Source organism: Chanos chanos, chromosome 1 (assembly GCF_902362185.1).
Source record: "Chanos chanos chromosome 1, fChaCha1.1, whole genome shotgun sequence".
NCBI classification, from domain to species: Eukaryota; Metazoa; Chordata; class Actinopteri; order Gonorynchiformes; family Chanidae; genus Chanos; species Chanos chanos.
The window spans coordinates 13,983,680-14,008,883 of record NC_044495.1 but is presented as its reverse complement, the minus strand read 5'-3'; the positions used below and the strand labels follow the sequence as shown (position 1 = coordinate 14,008,883).

Sequence of the window (25,204 nt, the reverse complement as noted above, 5' to 3'; positions counted from 1 at the left end):
CATTCAGAATTCACATACACTCAATGAGTCATGTATATTTCCTATTATGTTAGATGATGTTCTGCTTGTCGGGTCTTACGAGTGTTTAGGTCAGTGAAAAAAACCTGATATTAAGAATACAGTACTGCAGTATCATAGTGTCATTTAGCAACATTGCACAATCAAACCACACAAAGTAGGGTTACACTCCACCAACAGTTACACAGGCACCTGATCATCAGTAACCGGTGCTGAGTAAGGAAGTGTGTGACACAGTCCAAAAAATATGTCTGACAGTGTTCACTTGGATGCCCTACCACACTGGCAAATGAGGTCCAGCTGGGACTTGAACTACAATTTGAACTATGAATCCCAGGTGTCGAGTAAAATTTTGCACTGTTAGATAGTGCCTAAGGTGAAAACATACCTTTCTAAGGTTTTTGATTTAAGCCTAATTTTTTTTACACAGTGTGCAAACGAAGACACACGTACCCACATTCACATGCATGAACTCAGACAGACAGAGTCTGAGATAGTGGTTGAGAGATGCCTACCTTCCTTAAGCATGCCCACTTTCAGACATTTCATAAAGCGGCAGGCCTGGCATGATTTACGCCTCCGTTTAGTGATCTCACATTCATTGGTGGCTGGACAGCTGTATTCAATATTACCTGAGAAGAGGAGAGGAGAGGAGAGGAGAGGAGAGAAGAGAAGAGAAGAGAAGAGAAGAGAAGAGAAGAGAAGAGAAGAGAAGAGAAGAGGAGAGGAGAGGAGAGGAGAGGAGAGAAGAGAAGAGAAGAGAAGAGAAGAGAAGAGAAGAGAAGAGAAGAGATCATTCATTGAAAACGAATATCAATTTCACATCAGAAATAAAGTAGGTGGTATTGTTCTTTTTCATGGGCATTTGACTTTGCAGAGAATTTAAGAATGTGTGCGTGCATGTGTGTGCGCATGTGTGTGTGTGTGCGCGTGCATGTGCGTATGTGCATGTGTGTGTGTGTGTGTGAGTGTGTGTGTGTCCGTTTGGTGAGGGAGGCTGAGGAGACTGAGAACAACAGAAAGAGTGCAGAAAACAGACAAACATGGCATAATTTTCTCTGTCTCTCGCTCTCTTTCCTAAAAAGATTCGAACCATCTCAGAGCTCCATCTCCAGACTGCTCTGATTAATTCTGAGCATGTCCCCTCATGGCCCCTGGGCCCAGCCCCTGACTTCAGCACTCACACAGGCCCCTACCAGGCTCCAGCAGCAAGCCAGGGGTCCAAATATACCAGCACACACTTTACATAATGCCTTCCCAAAACCTTCCCCCAAAGTGGACGCTACACACCATTTACATACAGCACAACACCACTACTGACACACTGCTGCATTATTCAAAACCAGCATCCACAATTCTTGATACCACTCAATGGAAGTTTCATTGGTACACAATAAAAAGAGCCATTTCCCCTCCAAACAATGGCTCCGACCGCCTGATATATGATGCCATTCTGCTTGTGTTCAGGTAGCTATGCTTAACCATAGAGCGGCATTTCAATTAGGGCATGTATGGGTAATGGCAAGAGGAAGATTATTGGGAATGCAGAATGACAGCACACTTTAAAAAGGGGTGGGGGTTGGGGAGGGAGGGGGGTGGACTTAACGAAAGAGAAGGCAAGCAGTACCAGACGACCCCTTGTCACACCAACTGCATGGTCTGAATAACTATGCCAGAGTCAAGAGGCTGAATTAATTTACGTCTGTGCTGACTAGAGGACATACAGTGTGTCCAATAACACGTGGCCCAAAAAAAAAGAAAAGAAAAAAAAGAACAAGACGCATATGACGAGAATAAAAGAGAAGAACCAACAAAAAAATAAAACAAAAAACTGAGAACTGAGAATTTTGAAATGTTCTTAACATTGGCCATGTACTTTTAAAACAATCAAACATATCTGAGGTATTCCTGAACAAATACATTTCTTCACTAATGCTTCTAAAATTCAAAAGCTTGCTTTGAGATATGAGACAGAGATACTATTTAAAAAACTGCCCAGGGTTAAGAGATGAATGCAAAGTGAGGGATTTTAATATGCTTGTCAAAACCTCTATTATTTTTTTTTCTACGTTGCCTTCTCTGATTTCATGTATATATTTCTAAAATGGAGGAACTGTGTTATATTCTACCAACATCTTTCCTTTCCAAATCTCATACCATCCCCCTTGTACAACTTATGCAATTACGTTAACATTATTACACCGATCATGTGGCAGGTCCCCAGATGTATTAAATAATTAGATATTCTGCCTTTTTATCTGGGTTGTTCAAATCAGTATGCAAATTCCACAGTTCTCTTTGGACTTGGCGTAAATAAAGGTGTGAAAACTAATATGATGAGGTCAGATTGCTCTTCATGCTGTATTCCCCATTCGTTATGGTGACAAAAAACAAACACTATAATCTAATATAGTTCTTACGTGTTTATACACTCACTGGCCACTTTATTAGAAACACTTCCCTTGTAAGTGCACTTTGTTGGTGAAGAGTTAGAGACAATGATAGTGATGGGTCTAAAATCCCAGCAATGCTGCTGTGTTTAATACTTTCACACCAGTGCAACATTCACACCAGTGCAACCCCCCCACCACTCCACCACCCCCACTATCACCTGCACCAACAGCAGCCGAACTGACAGCAGATGAATGAATGTAACTGTGCACCTACAAAGTGCCCTTATAAGGTAGTTATACCTCATAAAGTGGCCAGTGAGTGTAGGTCCAAGGTATTTGGAATGACCAAAAATGGTATTAGAGAGGTGTTTCTAAAAAAGTGGACAGGGAGTGCATGTTTCAACAGTGGAGTTGCCAACAGAACAATGCAAAAGATTTTTCCCCACTGTGTTTAAAGTATTTAAAAAGTCTACAGAGTGACGTGATGAATTTACGTATAGAAAGAATCAGGCACATTCATTTACATTAAAAAACAGATTCCAGGAATAACTGAGTAAAATCTTGACCTGGCTTTTAGACAACTCCATGTGTAAGACATTAAACGGAGATGCTAATCGGCTTGGACTCCGTACTGATTTATCCCTGGTATTACAGTCAATAAGATTCAGCACTTACGTGTGTGATAACATCCTGTGCCAGTTTACAATCATCCAGTTGTCTACGGTGAGGGTGTTTGTTAGGTGAAGGCTCCATCATACAGTCTTACAACATAGCTCTAAGTCTTCGATAATGTTAAATGTCGATAATGCAACAGTAGATGTTATCACAGATTTTAAGAGGACACATGCATAGGGCTTCAGATTTCCCTCAGCATTGTAGAAAAAAATCTTAGTTATAAACTTCAGATTCACTGCTTTCCAGTATCTCTTTTATGAGCAAAATTCTTGGATTATGAATTTTGTATCAGAGTATCAAACCTGACCGTTAGCGCAGAATACAAGCTGGATTGCAGCGGCAGTAAATGTAAATGGTATCCCAGCCTGCCAGACAGGCATGTTCCCCTGCGGAGGAGCCCACCCTGGCACCCCCAGAGGACTCTCATGTTTACAAGCTGCGCCCCCCCCCTTTCATCCTCGGTCCTCCACCCCAAACAAAGCCAGAGGCACACGTGCACAGCCAACACCTGGAATCCCCAACTTGAATTATATACACAGGCAAATGCAGATATTACCAGTCTCACACACACGCATACACACGGGTATGCTAAACATCACATACACGCATGCACACCCACACCCACCTACACACACACACACACACACACACTTCCATACACACTTCTAACCGTGTAGAGATATTTACATGTTACACAGGGAGAGGAAAAAGCTGTTTTGATCTTTCACTACTCACTTGTAAATACTATAAAATGACAACAACAAATAACAGTTATGACAAATTTCAAATTTAAAGCAGTTCGAATTTGCTTTTAATTTGTACGAATACATTGGTAATAAAGGAAAAGCAAGTAGTGAATAAGGGCCTCAGTTTCATGCAACTCAAGCAAAATGTATATGTTACGTAAACACACTGATATCAGGTGTTTCAAATGCCTTGTCAATCATTTGACTGAAGAAATCAGTCAATATACCTGCCAGCAAACAACTCTGAAGGTTTTGGTTGATCAGTTCTCATATCAAATGTTATATTATTAAACTCTAGCCCAAAAAGTGTATTGGATTGGAAAAGACAAATAAAGTGAAAGGTTTTTTCTTCTCAATATTTTTCTGTCTCAATTTCTTTTATGGGTTTTCAGGAGTTGTGCCAGGAGAGCAGGGTAGAGAGGCAGTCAGGTCGCTTGTGTAAGTAAATTACACTGAAATGACAGGTATTCCTCATCAGAATCTAAACTGACTTTTACAGGCTTACTGTCAAGGTCTATTACCCCATATAAGAAAGAGTAGATCAAACCGATACGGTTTGGGCATCATGCAATTTTACACTTGCGTTCAAAATGGAGGAAAAATAGGGCTCAATAAGAGATTTATGTTTTTGATTGGCGGGGCACGCAAGGTGTTTGGGGTGATGTGGAAAGGTCGTGTAAGGGTGGTCCTGGATGGATGAAGATCAGACCTGACATTAATTTGGGCTTGGCCTTGACTGATGTAACTATCTCCATGCAGAAGTTCAAAAGGGCTTTGCCAGGGATGAATGGGTGACAGGAGATGGATTTGCTGTCCACCACTCTGTTGAAAAGGTAAGGCCAACGGGTCTTTTTTTTTTTTCAACCGGAGAGAACTGAAGCGAAAGAGAAAGCTAAATGAAGGAATGAAGGTGGGGTAGAGAGAGAGAGGCGGGGGGCAGATTCTGCTGAACTAAAGCTATTTTTCTGTTCAGCAACACTGTCTTTAACACATAAATAATGCATCACTAATGCTATATAATACGCCCGTGATGTACAAAACAACGTCCGTGATACAAAACACATTTTATGAAAGCTATTGGCGGCGGTTGACGGAAAGTTAACCTTTTCCTCTACTTGATTTCTGTAAGTCAAATAAGTCACACTTAAAAAAGTCTGTGATAAAACCTGCAAAACCTGAACAGAGTATTTTAAAACCTTCAAAAATACGGCTGAGGTTTTACAGAATGCAAAGATTTCAAATTTTCTTTACTGCAAAAAGATGAAAATTGGAGGCCAGTTGTAACATTTAGCAAAATCTATGATATAGACATGTGAGTGTCTGATGAAGGTTAAAATTCTCCACATTATTCTCTAAGGCAAACAATATGGTAAAGCCTTAGTTAAAAAGCTAGTTGTAAAAATTTAAACTGAGTCTTTTATGTGAAGCTAATCAACCATATTTGGAACATTGCCACAGACATAACAACATCATTATTTTTTAAACTATCATTACCTTGTTATCTGTACACCAGAGTGAAACTGTGCAGCTAATATAGTGTTTGGAAGCATATGTGTGCGCATGTGTACGTGCACGTTTGTGTGTGTGCGCGCGCGCGGGTATGTGCGTGCGGGTGTGTGTGTGGATGTGTGTGTGTGTGACAGAGAGAGAGAGAGAGAATGAGAGAGATTATTACATGTTTGGATGAAAAAAAGTGGTTTTGCCATGGCATTAAGGCCGAATGGAACTGATTGAAAGGACGAGGCAAATTAAACGGCACCTCTCTGGCTTTGTCCTCATTAACACAACGCAGCCTCACACTTACAACCCTCGTCATGCTCGTTATTTACTTAATTAATCACGTCTAATTCACATCACTTATCCCTTTTCCCTTTTTTCAAGTGCTCTTTGTCTGCCCCTACTCTCCCTGTTCCTCTCATCCTCCAGGCTCTCGTCTCTTCCTGTTTTACTTTTAGTCCTCCCCCTCCCAAATCATCCCTTATTCCTGGGACCCTTGTCTGCTTAATATGCCATTAGTCCTCCTCTCCCTCTCTCTCTCTCTCTCTCTCTCTCTGTCTCTCTCTCTCTCCCTCTCTTTCTGTCTCTCTCTCTCTCTCCCTCTCTCTTTCAAAAGCGCAGATGGGTCCCTCTCCAATCTAAAGAAAGTCCTCAGGTTTTTTTCTCATTCTTTTTTTTTTTCATCCATCCCTCCTTCCTTTCCCTTCACTGAAATTACCCGGCGACGCGTGCCTGCGTTTCTAATTGCGGCGGTTGTCCCCGGAGACAGTCCCCCTCCCCTTGTCCTAATGAAAAGCCTCGCCCTTAATTACTCCTCCCGAACGCTGATTGTTATTGACAAAACTCCAGTGGCTCGGACAAACGCCACAAGATTAGGCCCATTACAGGCAGGCCTCCAAGAGAAAGCAAAGAGCAAAAGAGAGGGAGAGATACAGGAGGACAGGGGGCAAATCTCAAACTGACAATGCAAAGTGAGGACAGAGAAGAGACCAAAAAAGAAACCTAACGTTTTTTTGTTTGTTTGTTTTTTCTATCATGTTCCTCTCCTTCTCTTAATTGCTCATGCCGTCACTCCACTTAAGACGACTCGTTCTTTTCAAAGGGTCTTTTCTTTTTGTCCTTCCATTGTGAGTGCCATTGTGTGGCCGTCCGTGTGTTTTAAATGTGAGGACAAAAGGCCGGGGGCTCTAAATATGGGACTTAAGGGAGAGAGCTCATCTTCTGTCAATAGAGGAGAACGCTGGCGAATGTAAACAGCACAGTTTTTGGACAAATGCTTTTGTTGGTCTGTAAAAGGGTACACATACTGTTTGAAGCTGATACGACCCATGGGTCAATATCAACACCTACTGAGCCTCAGATGAACACCTGAATCATATAAGAAGGTGGAAATGACTGAATTAAACTGAAAAGGTTCGGAGGACATAAAAACATACTTTACCTGAATTGTTTTTGGACCATTTTCAGATGATTAAATCTCATTTTTATTTTTATCTGGGCACTTATTAGCTTAAGAACTGAAGCTAATAATTCAGCTCTTTCTGGTTCTCTTTCTATCGCTCAATTCTTTTCACTCTATTTCCCTCACTCTCTCCCTACCTTCTAACACACGAGCGCACACACACACACACACACACACACACACACCTTGCAAATTAATATCTAGGTGAGAACACACTGACTCTCTTGGCCGTGGAAGTCCAATGTGACCGTGCTGTGAGTCACCCGACACTAACCTCCCAGTCCAGACACCCAACCCCTAACAGAGAGACAAAAAACCTCCTGCTTTTCCCAGTTCTCCTCAACTCAATTCCATTTTAATTCTCTGTTCTTTTTTTTTTTTTTTGTCCAGTTGGTACATTGGATCAAATTTTGAGTGAATTAATTGGATTAGCATGTCAAAGTGAGCCTAATCGCATTCAGTCTTCTGCATTAAAGGGAGATCCACCAATCCAGCAGGATTTCCAATCCTGGAAGGGGACACTTTTACCTTCAACAGTTCTGGGTCTTGTTGTACAACCCATTTCCATGCTAACCCGATCAATACAAATGTCATAAATTGAAAATATCATTAAAAAACTGATACGTTTCTAATTTTTTTTTTTTTTTTAAGCAGTAAGTCGCTCTATGTCTGTATGAGTATTTCTGTCATCATGTGTCACAGAAATCTGATACAGTTCATTAATCATTCTGATGACATCACCACTGGTGCCAAACGCTGTGTACTAGCCAGTGAATGTGTGATACCTGCGGTCCAAATGGACCTCTATGACTGGTAATTGAATGTGTGGTCAGTTTTAGTGGTCATGAGATTGGTACATCATCAGGACACCATAGATCATTCACTGTCTGTCTGCTCAATACAGAATAGAGAAACAGAGAACGTTCTGGTCTTGAGTGTTCAGTCCTATGCAATAATAAATTTGTTGTGTGTACTTGCGTGTTTGTGTGTGTGTGTGTGTGTGTGTGTGTATGTGTGTGCAACATTACTGAAAGAAGAACACTACATGCTTCAGTAGTGTGCATGAGTGCGAGCATTGGTAAATTAAATGCATATGTGAACATATGTATATGCACAATGCGCGTGATTCTATCTTTCCTCTGGGCACAGTCATTGTGTATGTTAACCCTACCTTGTATCGTCCTCTTAAAGAACGCCTTGCATGCCTCACAGGAAGCCACGCCGTAGTGGTAGCCCGACGCAATGTCTCCACACACCAGACACAGACGTTTGGGAATGGAGTTTAGCATGTACTCGCATTTAATAGGCCCAGCGTCCTCCAGTAGCGTGCTGGAGCAGTCCTCGTAGCGTTTTCGACAGGCGCCCGGCGCCCCCAAACCCCCCGGTGTGAACATGGGAGGAGAGTCCAGGCCGTTGGAGTGGCTGTTGATGGCACTGCCGTAGCCCCCGCTGGCGTCAGAGTGGGCACTGGGACTAGGGTGACTGGCAGTGTCCACCAGAGATGAGGGACTGGACGGCTCCGTTTTAATATAGGAGCCACAGCTGGATGGCAGGTGCCGGTCATCAGCAGCCATCCTGTTCAACAACCTAGTAAAGGAAGACAGGACAGAGAAGGGGGTGGGGGGGTGGGGGGGGGGGGGAGAAAGGGAGACGGGGGGGGGGGGTTTAAATATTTAGAGCAGTGAACATTTTTTAAGGGTGCAAAGGTAAATGCTGCAAAAGTAAAACAAGAGAGAGTAAGTCTGAGTGGATAAGAGGTGATACCTCTCTGTTAGATCATTTATAAAGTTAGAGAGGGCAGAGAGAGAAAGAGAGAGAGAGAGAGGTAAACAGTCAAAACAGCTGATACCCTCTGTACAATAGACAGAGGAAGAGGGGGAAAAGAAAGAACAAGAGACAAAGGAAGGCAGACCAAAAGATTGAAGATTTTCTCTCTCTTGAGAAAGACAGAGAGAGAGAGACAGAGAGAGAGAGAGAGAGAGAGAGAGAGAGAGAGAGAGAAGAGAGAGAGAGAGAGAGAGAGAGAGAGAGATGAAAGGCACGTCAAAATGTTTAACCTCTTCTACTCCAGCAGAACAGGTGTCAGAGAGTACGGTCTCATGATAAAAGGCCTTTAGGGAGCCCACACTAATACAAGGTGTCAGAACATTAACACAACCATTTGGGAAAAGGATGAAAAGAGGAGGGGGAGGTAGTAGAGAGAGGTTACAAACAATAAGGCCATTTCAGACGGTGAGCTAATGTTAGAACAGCCGTCAGCGAACTCATAAACTGTAAAACTGTTAGCAAATGTTTGGTAAACATAGTGTGGAATTAGAGTTAATAAGTAAACAGGGGTGTAAGCTGTCACGCCGTACCCTCCTCTATGGACTCTATAGGTTTACTGCTAACACTGTAACAAACCCTGCCAGAAATAACTGCAAGACAATTCTGTCTGCACAGAGATTTATGCTCATAGGCACGCGCACACACACACACACATACACACACACACACACACACGCTCGCACACACACACACACACACACACACACACACACACACACACACACAATGTGGGAAGCACTCTCTCCTTGTACTCCATATGAATCACTGATGTGTGTAGGGAAATAAAAAGACTCTCATTTGAAACGCTCAACTAGTGTGTGTTTTCTGTGTGTGAGCATTGCCTGTATGGTCACAGCATACAAAGTCTATACAGAGCATGAAAAGAAAGGGAAGACATGAATCTCTGAGATGTGTACGTGTCTGAATTAGTGATGTGGAGAAAGACAAACAAGACATGCTAGAAATGAACTTTTCCCTGTCTGCTTGACTCTCAGAGATTCTTAGTCTGCAGGGAATCTCAGAGTGAGACTACGCTCAAGTTACCTGAGGTAAATGTTCTCACACTTCAGTTCACTTCACTCAGAAAGATCACAGCTATCACACATGCACACGCACGCACGCACGCACAAACACACGCACGCACACACGCACACACACATTATCCAAAATAATACTATCCAAAATAAAATCATGATTTTGTGAATCATTTGTGCTTGCAAATGAGTCACAAAATATAGCAGAAAGCTGCTCTGCCATGCTGTAAAACAGTCATGCAAAAAATCAGAAAAAGAAGACAGCGAAGCTTTTCAGAAATCAAACATAGAAAGAAAGAAGACAAATGCAAAATCGTATTGCTAACAACAGGAAACACTGTGATCTCTGTAAAAAAAAAAAAGAAAAATCATTTTGTATGACCGGAAGCTATCAATTGAATGAAACGTGATGTATTACTTCCAAGCTTGAATAAATGTGAAGTATTACGCACAGCTCCTCATGTTAAGTGTATGTCTCAACATGTGTTGCAAATATGGCCTGACCTCCGAGGGTCACAGTGAGGTTATACACACCTCTGAATTAGGAGCAGGCGACAGGGGTGAAAGGTCATACACATTCGCTCAAATTAATGAAATTGAGCATTATCTTAGATTTATGCAAATGAAGTCGCCAAGGTTACGGTTTGAGTGGCAGGCCCACTGCCCAAGCATTTTGCTTTAGCCTATTAGCATAATTAGCATACTGCTAACGAATGGCAAATATTGACACACTGGAGTTTGCGTGTCACTGTCAGGTTTCCCCCATCATCAGCAGTGTGAAGAGGAATTTAAAAATAGGAAAAAACATCATCCTTCTTTCTTAAGAAAGAGCCCACTCCTGTCCACAGACAGACTTTTTTTTCAAAGAGAGAATTCTGGTGATAAAGCAAGGATGAGAGAATTATAGATTGAGAGCAAAAGAAAGGGAGAATGAAATTGAAAAAGATAGAGAACAGCATGCGTACAGGGAAAAAGACACAGAACTAAAAGTCAGTCTGAGAGTGGGGTCCTAGTCCTCCAGTCGGGCTGTCTTTGTCCATGCCTGATTTAATTGTAAGCGTGGGTGACGGTAGGGTTCAGGCCCGGAGGTCATGGGGTCAAATCTTATTTTCTCACCCCATCCTTCCTGGCCCATGGAGACGGGGTCAGCGTGTCAAATTAAATCTCATTCCCGTTTCTCCCTCTTTCTCTCTCCCACCATGTATATTCATGGCCGCTCAGGGGTGCCCCCACCTCTGGAAATCCGCTAAGAGGTTAACAGCTAAAATAAATAATAAAAAATGGACCCCTGTTAAAACAGTTGACCTTGAAGAAGAAGTCTTTTTGCCAAAGCACCCATCCTCTTCCTCAATCCTCAGTGTAGCAGGACTAGACACCCTTAGTCACACAGACAGCATGTATGCAGACACAGTCACAAACTAATTGATCAACTATTGTCCTATTTTTTACACAAGAAAACCACAGAATGTAAAAACAGGATATAATTTACATACGAAAAGTTAAGCCGCTTAAGAGAGTGTCATTATGTGTTGTACACCCCAGAAAATCAAATAAACAGCAACAATTTTAATTTAGTTTGTGACAGACTAGCTGAAGAATCTGTGCACAGCTTCTCAAAACAATGCAAAGAGACAAACGTATTTAAAAGATTCAAACCAATATAGGAATCCTCCCAAATTAGTTCAAGGATTCAAAATACATACGTGTGCAACACACCCTCTACTGCACCTTCCACTTGACTTTCTAAAAGCCGTATATTAGACCCGTCAGCACACACACGCCGGCCCCTCTTAGCTTTTTCTTTTTCAAATTCAGGAGGAGCTTAACCTCAGTTCAAAGGTCGTTTTGCGAGGTGACTCTTGGCATAATTGCATAAATGTCTCAACCGTTTCCTTCGTGACTGCATGTTCATATTTCATGTGAATGTTCAAAGTGAAATCCCTTCACAATGACACACATCTCGCCTTTCACATATTCCATATGATTCACGAGAGTTACACCAATAAAAAAAACTGTCGTAAATGATATCAGAAAAAATGTCTTTGAGTAATATATAATATGAACACTAGTTGAGATAATTTATCCACATTGTTTTTTTTTTTTAGTCAAGCTCTGTGTTGGGGTCCTTAAATACTTGTTTCCACCCCCTCTCTCTTTCTTTCATTCGTTTTTTTTCTGTCTTTCATATCTGTTTATTTTCTCTTTTTACTCTCTGTCTAACCAATCCAGATTCCTGCTGAGATCTGTGCATGACCCATGATGTTGGCTTTTGGTCTTTTCCAGTTCCTTGTGACCCTGTCCTAGAGGAGTTTGTTCCTCTCTGATGTCAAGGCGGTCCAGCATAAAGTGGCAGATGGAGCGACCCAACATATACTGATTCATTTTGAAACCATTTCAACTCTAGAATTGCTGGAACTTTCCAAACCTTCACTACATTGTTCACAGCTTAATACACATTTCCCAACAAAATACTAGAACATTTTTATTCTTATATTATAACATTTCATTAAAACACATACACCCAGTAACCATAGTACACCATAGTAACTGTTCTCTATGTCAATTTGATGCTGTCACTGTTAACTATTTCATATGACTACTTAACCAGTCAGTGTAACCAATCATAGCTGTACGGACAGGGCTCTATCAGATGCTCCAGTGGGGTGGAGCGGTTGGGTTGTGGGGGAGTTGGTTTGAGGACCCCTTGGACGATGTGGTTGATAAAGGTCTGCCCTGAGAACAACCATAAGAGGAAGAACTCAATTAACTCCTGGTCCTGCTCCTCTCCTCTCCTCTCCCCTCCCTCCTTCAGAGTACTCCATGAGACAGTTAAATTTAAAAAATGCAACAAAGCTAATAAAGCAATACCTCATTGTGCATGTGGTTGTGTGTGTGTGTGTGTGTGTGTGTGTGTGTGTTTCATTTTAGTGAAGACTTTAAACAAAATAATAAATCTCCAGTTTAGTGACATCATCCCTTATGAGTCTGTTCTCACATAAACTATTAGATGATTCAAAACTTTTTGACAAGGTGGAATTATTGTTTGACAGTCAGCCATGGTGATGTGATGGCTACAAACCGATTCCAGTAAGGACCATGTCAACAAAATACATCTTTTGAGACAATGTCTAGGCGGTGTGTGTGTGTGTGTGCGTGTGTGGGCGCCTGGAGGAGAAGGGGGTGTCGGTGGCTGGGAAAACTCACTGAGAACCCCACCCCCTCTAGAAATATTGAGAGTGCTTCTGTCTGCCCATATATATGCTTTAGGTTAACAGCCACCATGGGAATACACCAGGGGACAGGGCCTGGGGGGCAATTTTTGAAATGTCTGTCTATACGTGTGTGTGTGTGTGTCTGTGTCTGCGCGCGTGTGTGTGTGTGTGTGTACGAGAGTGTTTGGTAAGGGGTATCAGGGTAACAACGGTAAGTGGTCCACCCCCTGTTCCCCATAGGGACTCATTTTAATCTGTGGCTGGGAACAGATCCCTAATTTTGGGCTGTCTCATTCATTAGGCTTGCCGTACGGAGAGAGAGAATGAGAGAGAGAGAAAGGAGAGAAAGAGGTGAAAGAGAAAACACTCTATTACAAATGACTCCTCAGTCCCTCATATGGAACTGACAAAGATTTATGATCAACTGACCTACACGGGCAAACAAAAGACAACACATACAGGAGAAAAAAAGAGAAAAACAGTGAGTGAGAGAGATGTCACACTAAGAGAATAAATGGAAGAAAAGACAGAGAAAAGAACGAATAAGACAGAGAAAGACAGAGTTGGGGAGTACATGTGTGTGTGTGAGTGAGAGAGAGAGAGAGCGAGAGAGAGAGAATCGGTTGGAGCAAGTGAGACAGAATGCGAGAGAGAGATTAAGAGAATAAGAGGAAGAGAGAGAGAGAGAGATTAAGAGAATAACAGAGACGGGAGGGGGGGCAGATCAATAGTTTGTGAGGCTACTTGCAGTGTCAGTTGGTGCTGGGTTACCACAGAGGGGGATTGGACGGGCACAGCGGCCCGGCAATTAAGCTCCAGCCTCTCCAGCCCAGGATTAAATTTAGCTCTTTCTTTCTCTCTCTCTCTCTCTCTCTCTCTCTCTCTCTCTCTCTCTTGCTGCTGCAATCTTTATAAAACTATGAGCTCACTCACTACAACAACATGAGCCCTTGGACACACTCTGTCTGTCGCACCGCCTGCCTGATAGCACAAACCCAGACACAGATCACATCTATTGATCCTCTCCTTCCTTCCTGTTCACAAAAAGAGAGGGGGGGTGGGGGGGTGCTGGGTGTCTTACGATACGGCCGTCCGTCTGACAGTCTGACGTAAGCCTACTAAGATAAAAATCCCTGGACAGAAACGCAAAACAACTCCGTGAGACATTCCCAGACGTCCCAGAAAAATCCAAACCGTCCCAGAAACATCCATAAGGTTCTATACTCTTGTCTATACACTTTACAATAAGCACATCAGGCTGTTTGTAAATATATGACAGACTGTATATGCATGAGTGTTTGTGACTGTCTCACAATTAGCTCATAATCATTTGTTGTGAGTTGAGGTGTGAAATTGAAAAGGGAATTATTAATAACTACTGTGATTGTGACACTGACTGTGATGGTAATGGTCTGAGTCATTATATATCCTAATAATCAGACTCTTTATGCTTTAGAAAAACATTAGAATCAAAATGAACTGTATGGTATGTAGCTCTGAGTGAAGGTCCACAGGAATCTATGCTAAAGTGTAAATTGCTGACACGGATCACTTGAGCCTCATGTTAATTCCTAAACATACAATTTTCATGAGTAATTTAGCTTTAAAAAAAAAAAAAGCAAAAGAAAAGAAAAAAAACTCTGTACAGCCTTTTGACTAGAACCAAAAATACTAGATAATTGTCTAGATAATGAATTTACATTTACAAGTTCATTTCAGCTCCACCTTTGTTTTCATCTTTGTTCATCGCTCAGTGTGGTAACGACGCATGTACATCTTGACAAGCAATGTTCTCCATGCCAGGGAGGGGAATGAGTTAACATGTAACTCCAGGAGCCCAGCGGCAAAGCTCCCTGTTGATTTGAAAGCCTCAGCCCATCATATGGAAAAAGTAGTTCATTCCTCGCTTGGCACACACTTGGGAGGGATTTTTAAATCGTTTTTCATTTTTTTACTCTCTTTCTCTCTCTCTTTCTTTTCGCGCTAGAAATAATGTACATCCGTGCTTTTTTCCTGCTAAATAATTAGCTGACATCAAATATGTTCTGGAATGTCAGAAATAGAGTGAAATGAGATTGTTGGCATCCTTCAACTGAAACTTCTCTGACATGTTTCTGGAAAGAATCACCACCCAGGCCCACTGATGTCCAACTATATGATTCCCTGACAAATGTGGCAATAAACCATGATGTCACTCAGAAAAAACAAGATGCAAGACATTATCTAAAACCGCTAAAGCAATAAAAAAACTCTCAAAACAAAACATAAAGCACGGTTCCTGGAAAAGCTCATCAAATATATTTCAAAAGGCACAAATTTGAAATGACATCTGCATACACTGAGATCATTCAGACTAAAAAGAGCCCCAAAAAAACCCCCTCAATTTCCTCTAACATTGAATTGTTTTTCATTGAGAAGAAAAAACAATTATGTTGACTGGTATTAAGAATAAGTCATGTAAAGTCCTGAGTTAATACCACTTAATTGTCCACCAGTGAAACAGTGGTGTATTTGAATGTGTTACAGATGGGAATACTATTGTAAAGTGGTAAGAGTACGGCATACTACTCCAGGTAAAACAGAGGTTTTAGACGCTCAGGTTGAGAGTCACACATGAAATAATTTGATTAATGTTCCTCTTAAAGGCTGTTCTCATTTAGTAAGGGAATTCTACCTGTTTCAAACAAAGAACACCATCCTTCTGTTCCATACCGCCTAGTCTTTCTTCATCATAAGGAATACCCAGCAGAGAACATAACACACGGCAATGACTGTGGCACATTCTTTTTAAGATACTGGTTTATTGAAATAAAGTGCAATCAAACGTGAAAGTAAAGTGCAATCAAATGTTGGAATGTGTATTCTTGCCTGTAAACAACCACACTGTGAACGCACCAGCTGATGGTTCTGTTTGGGGGGTGAGCGACACCCTCTAGAAGTAGCAAACAGGTAAATTTCAATATTACGAGCAAAGCTACAAATTCATGAAAATCTTTCTGATGTTTTAAGGAACTAATGAGTTAAAGGCATTAACCTTGGCATCTGCACTTCAGTGCAGTTCTCAAACTGACAACAGAACAGAAACTTAAAAAAAAAATCACTCTAATCATTTCACATCTCCTGTCTACTGCTAATCTAACCTTACCAGAAACACTCTGCCACACCAGAGCACTTCTCATTCTGAAAACTTTTTTGGAAACATTGCCAGAATGCTGTTGATTACCACCATCAGTTTGTTCCTCCATGCTCTGGAACCTCACCTAATTCAGCCTTGAGGAGGTATTTCTGAATGAGTGTGTCTTTTTCAGCGATTGGTATCAACATATATCTGCTGAACCTAAGTGTCCTGCTGGTACTGTGGTTGCCAGCTCTGTGACACTGAGGACAAACTGAATGGCTTTGATGAAAAAGCAAAAGTAGCACTTACAGCATAGCTTTTTCATTTGTAATGCAATATTGTTACACTGCCAAAATACATGCTAAAAAACGGATTACGAATTTATGGACTTAAAGGGCATGAAATCATACATGTGTACACCAGCAAACGCATACAGACAAACTTCTGTGTAATATAATCAGACAACTAATTTCCAGCCGCCGCTGCTCCTCATAAATGTCCAAAGTCTGAGAACCAGACAAAAGAACACCTTACTGGGTAAGCCTTGAAAAGACAGAAAACAAACGACTAGTCAGTTAGGGATCCCTTGGCCGAGTTGAGGATGGAAAAAAAGCGAAATACATCCGCCCTTTCTACATACAGACTCTGTCACAAGCTCTTCGGTGGGTATGCCGTCTGTTAAAAAAAAAAAAAGTTACCTTGTCATGTCCCCACTGCGGCTTGCCTTTCTGTACCCCAGGAGGGGTGGTGTGGGGGGTGGGGCACTCCAGATATGAAAGCCAAGCAGCTTCCTTTAGCTGCCAGTGATGAATAAAGATTTACATTATAATGCATTCTGCTTCGCTGTGAACACGACACTCCTCATTCACAGGTCAACACAAGAGAGGGACAAAAGCAGCAATGTAATGGACTTTGATTTACGTGGAGCAGATAGCACCCTGACACTGAATTAAAATCCAGAAATGAAATGGACGCGATAACCTTCCCAAAAGGCAGGACAGGGGAAAGGCCTATCACTCCGCTCACAGAGGGGGGGTCGGGGGGGGATTCATACTCTACATCTCAACCTCACAGACAAATATTATGATTATAAAAAATGTCTTCATCTTTGGAACATTCATTTGTTTGCAGTAGGGGATTATTCTGTATTTTACAGTTATTTTAAATAAGTAATGATTATACATGTATATGAAATAGTTGAAGGATTCATTTTAGTGAATATTTACGACAATAATGCACTGTGCTTTAAATCAGAGGATATGGAGAACAGCATTCTGCAGATACATGAGGATGCTGGTCTCGGATAAAAATTATATCAGCGTATTGGTTAGTTGTTTGCAAACAGGCACATATATAATGTTTTTTAGTAATATTTACACCGACTTACTTTTTAACCCTAATTTCCTCTTATAAATTTTGCATCACATGGTGTAATATGACTCTTTGCTCAAATTTATAGTTGATAAAATAAAACACGTCAGGAACTGACAAAACTTTTAATGAACACTTGATAAAATGGTCAGTGTATTTAAAATACAGAGTATAAATCATGCAACTACAATGAATGCAACTACAAAGTGCTTTTAAACCGAGCGACTGACACTGAGTTTACCAGAAGAAAAGCACTACATAACAACTTTAAGGGGACTCACCGCCATTTTTTGTCATGGTGTTTTAAAACATTCTTTTTCACAACGTCTGGAACAAAAGCGATTTGACATACGTGGCCGCTGACAACACCCTGACTCCCCTTCCGTTCTGGTTTTTTTTTTTTTTTTCCCTCCACAGAAGTTAGCGTACACTTACTGTGAATGGGCAGTGCGTCGGGGTGCACTGAGGGGAGGGAAACGGTTGCTGGGTTAAGAGCTATAATGGTGTGGTGGAGTGGTTGAGTCTTTGGAGCCTGTACAGTGTGCACTCAGTTTGGCTGTCAGATGGAATCAGAGCCACTATTGTGACGGACCGTTTCAATATTGATTTAATAAATAAACAGAGCTAACCATCGATCCTAATGTTATTTTGCATTTCAATTACTGCACAGAAACATAACCTTCAAACGACTGGCCGCTCAATACCAATAACATTCTCTGATAAACGCCCACATAGCCACTCCGTGCACGTCGCGTCTTACCCTCCTTTTTTTTTTTCTCTCTTTTTTTTTTTTCATTTCTCCAAAGTGTAAATTAGCGGACTTAGCATTTTCCCCCAATAACATTTAATTAGGGAGTGAATCAAAAAGAGGCGACAGAGATCGTTTCCCTGGTGTCTGCGGGATTGACAGTGTCACAGATGCAGATAAAGACGGAGAGAGGGATGGACAGATTTAGATGGATGATGTGCAGCACATACTCAAAGCAAAGTGCATTTGCAGCAACAGCGTCATTAAAGGAGCTGTACATGAATAGAGATTTTAATTTAGTCTTCTGTGGCACGGGCCAAACTCATGTCAGTTTGCTTTCGTGACTTTAAATTTAACATTTTTTTTTTATTATTAATGACGAATACAAAAAAGAAAACAAAAAATTACTCATATATACATAATAGAAAAAGGACACAAACTCTGTAAACTCAGTTGAGGTAGAAAACACAATACACTTTAAACTATTCTACAAAACTGAATTCACTCAGTCTTTTAAAACACTTTCGCGCGGTGTGTACATGTGTGAATGTATGTGTACGTGTGTGTGTGTGTGTGTGTGTGTGTGCATGCATGTGCATGTGCATGTGCATGTGCATGCATCTTCATCCGTGTTTATGTGCGTATATATATGTGTGTGTGTGTGTGTGTGTGTGTGTGTGTGTGTGTGTTTATATACATATATATATATATATGAACATGTGTGTGTGTGTGTGTGTGCGCATGTGCGTGCGTAAGCGTGTGCGTGTGTGTGTGTGTGTGTGTGTGTGAGTGTGTGGTGTTGGAACAACAGTAAGACGTGCTGACGCTCTGTGTCAGTGATATGCCTCATGCTTCAAAGGCAGGTAGAGGGGATACACAGGGCTCTGGGCAGAGTCGACAGTGCTGAGCTCCTCTCAGACGGTATGGCTGCATTATCCTGCATGTGCTAATGGACCTCAGTTTATTTTTACACACGTTGTCACAGCAAGTGCTGAGGATGCCAAGGTTACCTTAGCGAGAATCAGTGGGGACGGGTGCGGTGTTGACGTGGGGCGGGGAGGGTTGCGTTAGGAGGGTCTGGTGTCTGCCGCAGGGCGAGAGAGTGGTTTGAGAGAGACATTGAGACTGCTGCAGTTCTCCTGAGGAGAGACAGTCTTCATAAAGCAGGACGACGGTGTTTATCTCCGAACCCTGGCTGAGCTAGCCTGGCATCTAACTTTACATGGCACACGCCTACCTGAAATCGTTATAACACGAACAGTAAAAAAGTTGGAGAGTAAAACGGAGAAACTCTTTTTTTTTCTTTTTTTCTTGTTTGTTTGATAGCTTGTTTGTTTGGCGACAAACAACAACTTAGAAAAACACAGAAAATAAATGAAAATAAAAAAATGAAAAGTACACAAGCTATGAGATACCAAAGTTGGCTCTTAACACCATGTGAAACCGATTCTTCAGTGACTGTGAGTTGGAGGATCAGGTGATTATGACAGGATCCTGTGATGTCGATAACCAGTCAGTAGTGGGATATGTGTGTGAATGTATGCATGTGAGAGACAGTGTCCTCACAACATCTGTGAACAGTCAACACATATCACACAAAGAGAGAGGAAAGAGAGGGAAGTGAGGAGATGAGCACTCAGGCTGGTCAATACAGAAACGCATCTCAAAATCACCTCCAGGCCACATTCAAAACCCCTCTGTGTGTCCCATTTGGGTGCCTGGCCCACGTATGAAATTGTTTCACAGTATAAAAAAAAAAAGAGACTGATATTTAAGGGCTTACCAGTAGTGAGAGGGTTCCAGTGAGGCCAGTGGGCTGAGTAATCGGCCTAATGAATGGGACCAGGAGGCCCTGTTGGTACAAGGAGATGCATTTAGAGATGGAGTGACAGAAACCCAAGAGGTGAAAAAAAAAAGCATTTCTGGTTGTTGTTGTTGTTGTTTTCAATGTTTGTGGGGGGGGGTTGTTTCTTGTTGTTGTTGTTGTTGTTGTTTTTAAGTTATTCATTATTCAGACACTCCACTCAGAGAAACACGAGAGCGTAGAGGAGGAGTAGGAGTAGGAGTAGGAGGAGGAGAGAGGAGGGGAGAAGCTGAGTGTGTGGGGTTCGGGGGAGGGGTTAGGGGAACATCACATGGACTTAAGAGCTGTGGTGAGCCTGGAGGTCAGTTGGTCCACTGGCGGGCTAAACCGAAACGGGACAGAGTGGACAGAAGCTCCCCAAGCCCCGAGGTAGAGAGGTGGGCTTGTGTGTGGCCACAGGGACCTTCTCTGGATAATGTATTCCGAAACTAAATTACTGTAAGCCGATCCCATCTGGATCGTGTGGGAGTGGGGAGGGCTGCTTTGGTTACCAGCGATAGCATCTCCACGCAAGACAGCAAAAATCTGATTAAGTCTATAGCACTGAAACACTTGGTCAAAAGAGCAGTGAGCTTTTAACTTAAGATACACTAATGCAATTCCCTCGCCTTATTTTCTCTGAACCTAATACGATAAAAAAGACAGGGTGAAAAAAACAGGAGGAGAGAGCAGAAAGCAGTGTAGGAGAGGTGCATTTTAAACACTCAATGCGCCAAGCTGGGAATGAAGTCAAACTAATTTAAATTTCATTCATCACAGAGTGCTTATGGAGGTTATGGGACAGAGTGGAAAAAAAAAAACAACAAAGAAAAAAAACAAAGAAAAAAAAAAAACAAATATAGTCTAACTGTCAGTTCTTTAAAGAAAAAAACAACAAAAGAAAAGAAATGGGGAATAGATTAGAAAAGGATGGATAGCGGAAAAAGAAGAAAAGTCTTGTCTCCTTGTCTCCATCATTGATCATTTTAACTGTAGCAAACACAGACAGACTAAAACTGATATATTTCAGTAATATAACCAAAAACAAAACAGCTCCAATACACCAAGTGTCCTTATGTTACACTGCACATGAAGAACTGCCAAACAAATAAGTACGTTAAACATATTAAAAAGAAAAGAGGAGTTGCGTAGAATGGAGGGGGAAAAAAAAAAGATTTTTTGTTTGAAAATTCAATACATAGACATACATACTGCTGCCATTTAAGCTATAGTGTCAAATATCACATGACATAAATGACATAAAGACCATCGACATTGCTTTGTCTCACAGATCACATACAGCAGTAATAGAGATACAGGGCACTGGTACAGTGTAAGGTCAATCTGTATGTTTGCGTGCATATCCCACTAAATTCACAGATGAAAGACTAATGAGATAGCCTCCTCTCAGGCCATTCTATCAATCACTGGGATGACATCAGCTTTGCCCACTGCAAACTACATGCAACATGCAAACCACAGACTATACACCGAGCATACACTAAAGCAGCGCCCCAGGACTCAACATTTGGGATGACAAATTCAAAAAGTTGTAATACACTCATTGTTATTATTATTATTATTATTATTATTATTATTATTTATTAATTATACTGTGTTAATAACAGAATTTTCTGGTGTAATAAATGTTCAGATGAATTGCATCATGTGTGTCATTAATACCACACTTCTTGTTAAACAATACGACATCAGCACCATGTTTAAAAAATCAGCGTCTATTATCATGAACTGCACGATATTACAATAACAAAAAGAAAAATGGCAATTAAAACATACTCCTAATATTATCTATTGCATTTTATTTTCAACATTCTCTGTCTTTCTATAAAATACACACACACACACACACACACACACACACACACACACACAAGAAAAATCTAGAACTGAAACTCAAAGCAGACCATGGAGAAATATTTTTTACAGCCCATCCCTAAATATTTGTAACACTCTTTTTCAGTATCTGTGTTTATTCTGTTATTGTTATTTACAAGAACATTTTATATATCTCACTATTTTCAACCTAAATGATCTTCAATTTTATAACACTGATTACGTCATTAGATTGCCTGTATAATGTCAAGCTAAACATTTCTATTTAGGAATTGGGCTTTTGAAAGCGTGGATATTTAACCAAGCGGTGTAAAACAATTTAAAAAGTTGAAAACAAAATCAGCTATTGGCGTAAACTTTCTGAGACAAATTAAATTTGTTTGGACAAGAGAACGGTTTGGGCTTGTTCAGACGAAATAAATAGTGATTGACTGTGAATGTGCATGGTCCCACTCTCTGAAAACCTTTAAACCAAAACAGTATAGAGAGCACATAGCGCCTATTTCCAAATCACTCCGTTTCTGGATATTTTATCAGCAATACATTTCTTTAAAATTCTTATCCAAATGCAAAGAATCATTGTCTCAAAAGTATTATTTTACATTTGAGGAAAAACTGTGATTGTCCCAGTAAATCAACTGAAAAAACATTTTTTTTTTTAATAATATTTTGAGACATCACAGTGCAAACAGCTCCCTAAGCAAGACAAGATTAAAAAAAAATCAAAATGATAACACTAAAATAACAAATTATCACTGAGGTATGTTTTTGCTTGTTTGCTTGCTTGTTTTAGCTAAATAAGAGAATGTATAATGTCAATTTTGACTGAGATGTCCAGTACAGCAGGTAAAGGTTAAGCTTTATAGAAATCTCAGGTAATCCAGCTAACCATTAACTACAAAGCAGATTTAAATCATGCCTGTGTAAGGAGTTAACACGCTTCTATACAACACGCTACAGTCAACAGCAGCACACACACACACACACACACACACACACGCACGCACGAACATTCCATTCACCTAAAAACCCAGAAACACACACACAATCACCCTCTCTCTCTTTCTCTCTCTCTCTCTCGCTCTCTCTCTCTCCCTCTCTCTCCCTCTGTCTCTCTCTGTACACTGGTGTAGGAATTTATGGCTTCTCATCCCATTTCATCGGCAAACCCTTCTTTAGTGCATCTGTAGGCTTCAGCATGTCTCTGTTATACTATATGGCCACAGAAAGTAAATGAAATAATCCATAGAGCCAAGCCAGTCCATGTTAGTCTTTTCAAAGCCATATCAATCTCTCAGCCTGTCATACTGTGAGTCTTTTTTTATGATAATCCAGCCTCAACAACATGCGCAATTTGGCTGATTAGATGTTTAGCAGGAAGAATTATTGTTTGAAGCAATGGTTACTTTGATTACTTCTTATGATTGTTCCCTCATTGTGATATATTAATACATGTAATATGCATACATTACTGTCTACATATATAACTGACGTACAGAAACTCTTACACAACTCAGAATTATAAACAAATGGGCCACTTTTAAAATTAAGTAGGTATCAACAAACTCATGCCACTGTAAAACTGCATAAAATTATATATATATATATATATATATAATAATCTCAAACTATAAATGAAACAATGGAATAAAAATATATAGATCACTTTCAAATGAACTGTTTAAAGAATAAAAAAGAGCAGTTTCCTTCTCGTCTCTGATGCAAAAATTGTTCTAACACATGTTTGGATTTAAAACGAAAAAGAAGCATTTATAAATCATTTTAAAATTGTTGACTGATTTTTTCCACTAGTCTTGGTTAATACAGAACTTTCCATGACCCGACCGGTAACACTCTGAGCTGACTGCACCAGCAGTGACAGCCCCCCTGCCATCAGCCGCACTGGAGCTAAACTGGAACCACACTCACCGTGCAGAGTCACCGACCGCTTTTATCTACTCCTCTACGGCGGTCCAAACACAAATATTCCCAGCATGTCATTCACCCCGTTCAATCCTCATGAGAATCCCCAATCTAATCTCAGCTCTGTCCGCATTTAATCTCTTCCAGTTTAAAGAGTGAATGTGAGCGCAACTTCCTCCTCATGCACCCTTTGTCCTGCTAAAAAAAAAACAAGTGTCCTTAGATTTGCTCTAAAACAAACACACACACACACACACACACATACTCTCACACAAATTAAGGGAAAATCACACAGAAGGAGCCCCTAATTGATTGGCCACGCACTTAATGCATTGTGGAAAGGGTGCCACACATTGCTAACAACCTTCTCTCAGCCTAAAGAGGGATTCTCTCTCTCTCTCTCTCTCTCTCTCTCTCTCTCTCATGTACAGAGTAAGTGCAGGACACCTGCCTACTGCTTTACTCAATTGCTTTGAGGTCTGTTTGCCTTAAACTATCCCAGAACACAGCACAATGTGTGTGTGTGTGTGTGTGTGTGTGTGCGAAGGTGAGTTACTGTGTGTGAGTGTGAGTGTCCAAGAAGGAGAGAAAAGCGGAGCAGCAGAAAAAGTATAAAGCACCTTTACAACAGCAGCAAAACAAAAACAAAAACAAAAAACAAAAGAAAAAACCTTGCCTTGTTCAGTAGTTTTCCCCAGCATCCTTCACCAATATAAACACAGTCAAAAAACAAAACAAAAAAAGAAGACAAAAAAAGGTAGAAGGAAATGCCAAAAAAGCCAACAACCAACATCCACGGAGGTTAAAGGAGGTTAAAAAGAGAAGGAGGAACAGTGAAAAAGAGAAGAAGCACCTACTGGTTATGATAGCTGAGAGGATCAGGGATGCAAAGTTCGGAAATGTCCATCAGTCCCGTTTTAGCATTCCAGGAAACAGAAGCAGGAAGACAGATGAAAAAGACCAATATTTGTTTCTCCCCCCCCCCCCAAGAAAAAAAGAACAGAGTGGAACACCTTCACAGGCAGCGTTGAAAAACACCCCGTCCAGCGCAACACCCCCAGCCTACACAGGTATATCTGAGTGAGTGAGTGTGTGTGTGTGTGTGTATGTGTGTGTGCGAGTGTGTGTGTGCCTGCGAGAGAGACTACGGGTGTGCGTGCAAGTGAGCCTGTGAGTCTGTGTGTGTGTGTATGTGTGTGCGTGTGTGTGCGCGTGTGTGTGTGTGTGTGTGTGTATGTGTGTGTGTGTATGTGTGTGTCTGTGTGTGTGTGTGAAAGTGAGAGAGAGAGGGGGGAGAGAGGGAGAGAGAGGTAAAGGGGGGTTAGAGAGAGAGAGGCAGAGTGAGGCTGTAGTGTTGGGAGAAAGCGCTAAGATGGAGTGAGCGTGAGAGAGCGAGAGGGAGAAATGAGTCTTCCCATGCCCAGGATAGGGCTCTTTAAGACTGAGGGGCTTGATGAATATGGAACAGCTGCTGTTGGCCGGC

The 25,204-nt window shown here is 41.2% G+C and overlaps 1 protein-coding gene across 7 annotated transcripts in view; it reads right to left on the bottom strand.

Annotated features, from left to right (window-relative positions):
* The window catches only part of esrrb (estrogen-related receptor beta), a 51,038-nt gene extending 26,410 nt beyond the window's left edge, over nt 1-24,628 (bottom strand). For 2 of the 7 annotated variants that reach the window (XM_030774379.1, XM_030774387.1), the window contains exons 1-4: nt 24,579-24,628; nt 19,885-19,953; nt 7,963-8,378; nt 534-650 (exon numbers count right to left, since the gene is read on the bottom strand). In XM_030774379.1, the coding sequence (XP_030630239.1) occupies nt 534-650; nt 7,963-8,378; nt 19,885-19,953; nt 24,579-24,628 (652 nt within the window). Of the gene's footprint in view, nt 1-529; nt 662-7,961; nt 8,379-19,884; nt 19,954-24,578 lie in introns of those variants that run through there. The other 5 variants (XM_030774435.1, XM_030774424.1, XM_030774396.1 and 2 more) reach the window with 5 other exon arrangements.
* Nucleotides 24,629-25,204: the final 576 nt, after the last annotated feature.